At 37.4% G+C, this 7,220-nt stretch overlaps 2 protein-coding genes across 2 annotated transcripts; both read left to right on the top strand.

Moving 5' to 3' along the window:
* Positions 1-2,883: 2,883 nt before the first annotated feature.
* On the top strand, positions 2,884-3,963 carry LOC141714131 (uncharacterized). Its single transcript, XM_074517667.1, has one exon. The coding sequence runs from the start codon at positions 2,884-2,886 to the stop codon at positions 3,961-3,963; it is 1,080 nt and encodes a 359-aa protein (XP_074373768.1).
* A 2-nt stretch (positions 3,964-3,965) lies between these two features.
* LOC141714130 (uncharacterized) lies at positions 3,966-6,235 on the top strand. Its single transcript, XM_074517666.1, has 3 exons — positions 3,966-4,105; positions 4,287-5,411; positions 5,506-6,235. Exons 1-3 carry the CDS (start codon positions 3,966-3,968, stop codon positions 6,233-6,235), a joined length of 1,995 nt encoding a protein of 664 aa, XP_074373767.1.
* Positions 6,236-7,220: the final 985 nt, after the last annotated feature.

Below are 7,220 nucleotides of genomic sequence, written 5' to 3'. Positions count from 1 at the left end.
GCCTTGCTTTATTTCTTGTAATTATGACATCACTATCAGTTTTATTTCTGAACACCCATTTTGTACCAACAACAGATCTATTCTTTGGTCTTGGCACTAGGGTCCAGACTTTATTTCTTTCAAATTCATTTAACTCTTCCTGCATTGCTTGCACCCAATCAGCAACTTGAAGAGCTTCTTCCACTTTCTTTGGTTCAGTCCGAGAAAGAAAAGAATGATAGAGACATTCATTTGATGTTGCTGTTCTAGTTCTAATACCTGCTTCAGGATCTCCAATAATCAAATCAGGTGTATGTGCTTTAGTCCACTTCCTTGCAAATGGAAGGTTATCTCTAGAACTGGATGCTCCCCAATAATCTATGCTGTCTCCATCAACATTTTCTGATGCTCCCCCTAAAATTATGCACTCTGAGTTGGATCCTTCAGAATTTGAGTTTCCAGAATTATCATAACTTGGTCCATCAGAACTTGATGAATCAGAATTTGAGTTTCCAGAATTATCAGGACTTGGTCCATCAGAACTTGATGAATCATAACTTGAAGAGCCTGTACTAGGTTCTGATGCTTCTTGAGATGTGGTTGGATCTTCAATATGCTCCCCCTGCACAGGTGCATTTTCCTTTTACGTAGTCACCACAGTTTCAATAACATCAGAGTTTAACCCATCAGAGTTTGCAGTATCAGGATTTGGACTATCAGAATTTACAGAATTAGAATTTAAAACTTCATTCTCAAATCTCAGCTGATCATGATCATTGAAATCTTCAAGTTCAGTAATCTTCTTATCATCAAAAGAGACATTGATAGATTCCATGACAACCCTTGTTCTTAAATTATAGACTCTGAAGGCTTTTGTGGAAAGTGGATATCCAACAAAAATTCCTTCATCAGCTTTTAGATCAAATTTGGATAGCTGTTGAGGATGAGTCTTAAGAACAAAATACTTACATCCAAATACATGAAAGTACTTAAGATTTGGCTTCTTTTTCTTCACCATCTCATATGATGTCTTTCCGCTTGTAGATAAGTATTGCATTCTGAGTAAAACAAGCAGTCTGCACAGCTTCATCCCAAAAGTAGGTTGGTAATTATGCTTCATCAAGCATAGTTCATGCAGCTTCAATAAGAGTTCTGTTCTTTCTCTCAATAACTCCATTTTGCTATGGAGTTCCAGGAGCTGAGAATTCCTGCTTTATTCCATGGTCTTTGCAGAACTCTTCCATAATCAAATTCTTGAACTCAGTGCCATTATCACTTCTTATGATTTTCACAGAGTCTTTGACCAATTTATCCAGTTGTTTGATATGATCAATCAAGATAGATGCAGTTTCACTTTTTATGTGCAAGAAATACACCCATGTGTATCTGGTAAACTCATCTACTATGACCATAGCATATTTCTTCTTTGCAATAGACATGACATTCACTGGACCAAGTAGATTAACATGTAGTAGGTGATAAGGCTCAAGAATTGAAGATTCAGTGTTGCTCTTGAATGAAGATTTTGTTTGTTTTGCCTTTTGACATGAATCACAAAGGCCATCAGGAGCAAATACTGATTTTGGCAGTCCTCTCACAAGATCTTTCTTGACTAGTTCATTTATATTGTTGAAATTTAAATGAGAGAGTTTCTTGTGCCAATTCCAGCTTTCTTCAATTGATGCTCTGCTTAACCGACAGATTGCAGAACCATCAGAACTTGTTGAAAGCTTGGCTTCATAAATGTTACCATGCCTGTATTCCTTCAGAACAACTTTGCCTGTAGATTTGTTTACAACTTCACAGTGTTCTTCAAAGAATCCACATGATAACCTCTGTCACATATTTGACTAACACTAAGCAGATTGTGTTTGAGTCCTGAGACTAGAGCTACTTTTTCAATGATGACACTACACCAAATATGGCTTATTGCAAGCAAAAAATATAATTGTGTTGCAGAAAATGTTGCAGTAGAACAAAATTTTCAACTCTATTGCAATAATTTATAAAAGTGTTACATAAAATACATAAGTGTTGCATGGTTAAGGTCCAATTTGAAAAAATTGTAAAACGTGCAACATATTTCAAATAATGTTGCAATAATAGTAATGCTTTTGGTCAAATTGACCGAAAACACAGGAGGGAACACTGAAATTGGGGGTGGCGGGATACCAAAAGTTATTTTACACTTTTATTTTGGCACAAAAAATTGAATACCCTTTTATTTGGACAAAAATTCACCCCCAAATCTATTACACAAAAATTCACCTCATTTCTCTCTCTCAGACCTCCCTCGCATCTCTCTCTCTTAGATCTCCCTCACATCTCTCTCTCGCACACCTCTCTCACACTCTCTCACATCTCTCCCTCACACACCTCTCTCACACCTCTCCCACATCTCTCCGTCGCAACTCGAAGTTCATCTCGAAGGCTTTTTCACATCTCGAAGGCTTGAAGCTCATCTCTCTCACTTGAAGCTCGATTGAAGCGCGATTAAACTCGATTAAAGCTTGATATAAGGTAAAACTCATCTCTCTCACTCTTCAAACACTCCTCTCTCTGATTATTTGTGAATGCATGTAAAAATTTTGTGTATTTTTTGTGCTTTTTGTGTTCTTTTGTATTTTGTTTTTGTTTTGTGTTTTTGTAAAATTAGTAGGTTCTTGGTCTGACTATTTCTGAGAATTTTGTTTTAATTTTTTGATGTTTTAAAGTCAAAATACCCTGTTATTTTAAGTCAAAAGTGCCCTGTTCTTGGTCTGTTTTTTTGTGTTCTTGTTGTAATTATAAGTCAAACTGCCCTGTTCTTGGTCTGTTTTTTTGTTCTTGGTTCTTGTTGTTGTCTGATTGTGTTGAAAACTTAAGTGAATTTTGTGGTTTTGTTTCAAATAATTTATGTAGAAAATGGATGTTGAAGGAGAGAAATGGGTAACACTTCCCAAGTACAGTGATAGATATAAGAAGGGAGTTGAAGCTTTTGTTAACCGAGAATTTTCCCGATATGCCGTAGGAAACGAGCTTAAGTGCCCTTGTAAGAAATGTGGTAATCATTTTTGGAGTGGTGCTAAGGCTATACATGAACATCTAGTCTGTAATGGTCCTTATCCCCATTCCGTTGAATGGATTTACGGGGTCTCAACCCATGAGATAGATAGGGTTGCTGATGAGATGGATATTAATATAGGTCTAGGTCTTGGAGATGAATTTGATGCTATGATACACAATGCATATGGTACTAATGACGTTACTGACCACGTTGGTAGAACAGGACTAAACGATGACGCAAGGAAATTTTATCGCCTTGTTAAGGAAGGTGGACAACCGTTATATCCCGAGTGCAAAAAATTTTGTCGATTAACTTTCTTAGTTAGGCTTTATCAACTAAAGTGCATTCATGGATTTAGCGAATCAGGATTTAGTGACTTACTTGAATTGATAAAGGAGGTTTTCCCTCATGTAAATCTTCCGTCTTCTTTTAGTGCGGCAAAGGGTATGATTAAAGACCTAGGACTTGATTACCAAAAGATACATGCATGTCCAAATGACTGCATGCTCTTTTGGGCAGAAAATGAGAAGCTGGAGAATTGTGCTAAGTGTGGAACATCAAGATGGAGAGTAGTTGAAAAGAAGGTGAAGGCCAGGTCTGATGCAAACATAGAACTAGCATCGAATCCTAAAATCCCGGCTAAAGTGATGAGATGCTTCCCTTTAAAGCCAAGGATGCAGAGAATGTTCTTGAGCTCTGATTTCTCGAGCTCAATGACATGGTATGCTTTATCACGAAAGAAAGATGGACGGTTAAGGCATCCAGCTGATGGAAAGGGTTGGAAGTCGATGGACAGTAAATATCCTGAATTTGCTGCCGAAATGCGAAATGTACGATTGGGTTTAGCGGCAGACGGTTTCAATCCATATAGATCAATGAACATATCTCATAGCACCTGGCCAGTAGTGCTCGTAAATTATAACCTCCCCCCTGGTTAATCATGAAACCCGAAAATCTAATTCTTTCAACCTTAATCCCTGGTCCAGTTTATCCCGGTAATGAAATTGACGTGTATATGCAACCGTTAATTGCAGAGTTGAAGGAGTTATGGGCTGTTGGAATAGAAACTTATGATGCCAGGTAAGACAACACGTTTAAGCTACACGCAAGCCTATTATGGACGATAAGTGATTTCCCTGGATATGGGATTTTATCCGGTTGAAGCACGAAAGGAAAGCTGGCTTGTCCTTCATGTCACTATGAGACCTCATCGATATATTTGAAACATAGTAAGAAGGTTGTGTATTTAAACCATCGAAAGTTTCTCCCTCCAGAGGTCCGATAGGCGCAGATTTAACGGAGATGTGGAAATGCTATCATGTCCTGATATATTAAGCGGAGCAGAGGTTGAAGAACTATTGCGTGGTTACGAAAATGATTTTGGGAAGCCGCTGAAAAGAAATAGAGGAACATCAGATTGCCCTTGGAAGAAGAAGTCCATTTTTTTCGAGCTACCATATTGGAGCAATAATATGGTTAGGCATAACTTAGATGTTATTCACATTGAGAAGAACATTTGTGACAAGATTTTGGGGACTTTGTTAAATATCGGAGGCAAGACAAAGGACCATCTTAATGCTCGTCAAGATTTGGAAGAAATGGGGATTAGAAAAGACCTTCACCCTGTCAAATGTGATGATAAAGATGTTGAAATTAGGGCATCTACTTTTGATATGACCAAAAAAGAGAAAGAGATCTTTTATTCAGTTCTAATGAATGCTAAGCTACCATACGGATCTGCATCAAATATCAGCCGGTGTGTTCAAATGAAGGAGCGAAAGATATCGGGTTACAAAAGTCATGACGCGCATTTTATTCTGCAATTTCTATTACAATTTGCTGTCGTAAAAACTCTGAAGCCTGAGGTAGCAATTCCATTAATGAGGCTGGGAGCATTCTTTAGAGGCATATATGGAAAAGTCATTGAATTAGAAGATGTTGAAAAATTGCAGAAGGAAATAATCGAGATACTTTGTGAGCTTGAAATGATTTTTCCACCTGCATTTTTCGATATAATGGTTCACTTACCAATTCATTTATGCAAGGAAATAGAATTTGGTGGACCGGTGCACTTAAGGTGGATGTTTGGAATTGAACGGTATTTGTGCAAATTGAAGTCATACGTTCGGAATCAGAGTAAACCTGAAGGGTGCGTAGCAGAGGGCTACTTGGTAGAAGAATGCCTTACATTTTGCTCTAGATTTTTTGATGAGCAGTCTAAGAGTGGGACCGATACCAAGGACAGTCATACATATGGTGGATATCCTATCGGGTCTCGGAGAAGCAGAGAAGGAAAGTCTATACATCTGGACAACAAGACATGGACAAATGCTCATCGGTACATATTATTCAACTATGAAAACGTGGAAATCGAAAAGCTAAAAGAGTAAGTTCTAATTAACAACCAAAAATCAAGATTAATTAAAAAAAACTTTAAGACATTATAATATTGTGCTAACTTGCTGCTAATCCAATTGTAGTGAACACCATACCCTTGTTAAAAAAGATGACAAATTAAAGAGGTATAAGCGCGAAAGAATGCATACAACTGACTTTCAAAAGTGGTTGAAAGATGTGGTTCAAAAAAGAGATGAAATTTCACTGGAATTGTCCTCGTTGGTAAGGGGCCCTCGTCATTCGGCAAAGAGATTTACAGGTTACAATATGAATGGATATAGATTTCATACCAAGCTCAGAGATAGTAGGTGTACAACGCAAGACTCTGGTGTGTTCCTCACTGCCTTAACCACCAGTTTTGCGAGTGCAAAAGATAAGAACCCAATAGTTGGGGATGTGGGATACTACGATGCAATTGAGGAGATTATTGAAGTGGACTACTGGGGTGCGGTGTCAGTAAAGCTTTTTAGGTGTTGTTGGTACCAAAAAGCTGGGGATTGCTATGGGTTAGCAAGAGTGAACTTTAGTAGGTTATGTCAAAAGGAAGATCCCTTTGTCCTCGCTACACAAGTACAACAGGTCTTCTATATTGAAGATCCTACTGAAAAGAATTTGCAATTTGTTCTTCAGACTTATCCAAAGGATCAATACTCTGAAGTAGAAGATGGGTTGACTACAGCAGAAGAAGTGTCTGACATAGGTTATATCCCGCGAGTTGACATACCTGATACATTCACTTGGTCCAGAGATGATGTCCCGAAAAAACAATTCCCTGTTACACCTAATGAAGACCTGGATGATATTGATATATGATATGGCACTGATTGATAATTTGTTTATGTAATTGGTACTTAGAGTTTGCTTTCTAATTTGTTAGTTGAATGAGTTGGTCTGTAATCTATTTTGAACTTGAGTTGAACTTGAGTTGGTTTGTAATTTGAGTAGTAATTTATTTGGAACTTGCGTTGGTTTGTAATCTATTTGTCTATTTTCTAACGAGCCTCAATTAGTTTCTTGTTTTTTTAATTTGTAACATCTAGGACTTGTATTTATATCACTGACAATTTATTTGTACTTTTTAATTTTCAGGATGGCAAGTACAGATTATGTTCTCAGGTTCTTTCATAAGGGAACTTTTACAAAATCCAAATATGTTGGTGGAACCTGTAAAGTGATTTTGGAGTATGTTGATGCAGACCGATTCTCGTACACGGTTCTGATGGAGTATGTGCTAGATGTGCTAAAATACAAGGAAAATGGTGGTGTTTATGTGAAGAAGGTTCCTTCAGGTTGGCACTTGATTCAGTCCGATGCTGACTTAACTGCATTCCTAAGCAAAGTTGAAGGTGAAAGGTTGGATTTTTATGTCGATGATGTGGTTGACCAATCTGTAGAGGCTAAGCAACAGGTTCAGCCCCATGTAGTTGTGCGACCAAGAACACAATTTTTTGAAGGTGATAGATTTTCATGTTGATGATGCATTCAATTAGTGCATGTTAAAATGTTACATATTGTTAAACTGTTATTGCACCAACAGGTCTACAAGCAAAACGAAATTTTGTGACAGTGGATGCCCTGCAGAAACAGAGGATAAGTCGCCGATTGGCTCTTGAAAATTTGCAGGTAATTTTTTTTTATGTTTTCATGTAATTACTTTTATCAGTTATGCCTTGGATCTAATTATTATTTGATCCTTTTTTTTCAGATAACATATTATGAGAGGAAAAGAATGTTGCAGATTGAAGAAAATAAAAAGAAGTTGAAGGAGTTGGGAATAAATGCGGAGAAAGATAAGAAA

This window comes from Apium graveolens, chromosome 3, assembly GCF_009905375.1.
Source record: "Apium graveolens cultivar Ventura chromosome 3, ASM990537v1, whole genome shotgun sequence".
In the NCBI taxonomy this organism is placed as follows: Eukaryota; Viridiplantae; Streptophyta; class Magnoliopsida; order Apiales; family Apiaceae; genus Apium; species Apium graveolens.
Note: the sequence above shows the minus strand (reverse complement) of the source record. Positions and strands in the feature narration are given on the sequence as shown.

Excerpts from the sequence above, each read along its gene's own strand:
- LOC141714130 (XM_074517666.1), top strand. The coding sequence starts at position 3,966 with ATGAAACCCGAAAATCTAATTCTTTCAACCTTAATCCCTGGTCCAGTT. Across the intron at positions 4,106-4,286 it reads ATAGAAACTTATGATGCCAG|TTTCTCCCTCCAGAGGTCCG; the intron begins GTAAGACAACAC and ends AACCATCGAAAG. Across the intron at positions 5,412-5,505 it reads GAAATCGAAAAGCTAAAAGA|TGAACACCATACCCTTGTTA; the intron begins GTAAGTTCTAAT and ends ATCCAATTGTAG.
- LOC141714131 (XM_074517667.1), top strand. The coding sequence starts at position 2,884 with ATGGATGTTGAAGGAGAGAAATGGGTAACACTTCCCAAGTACAGTGAT.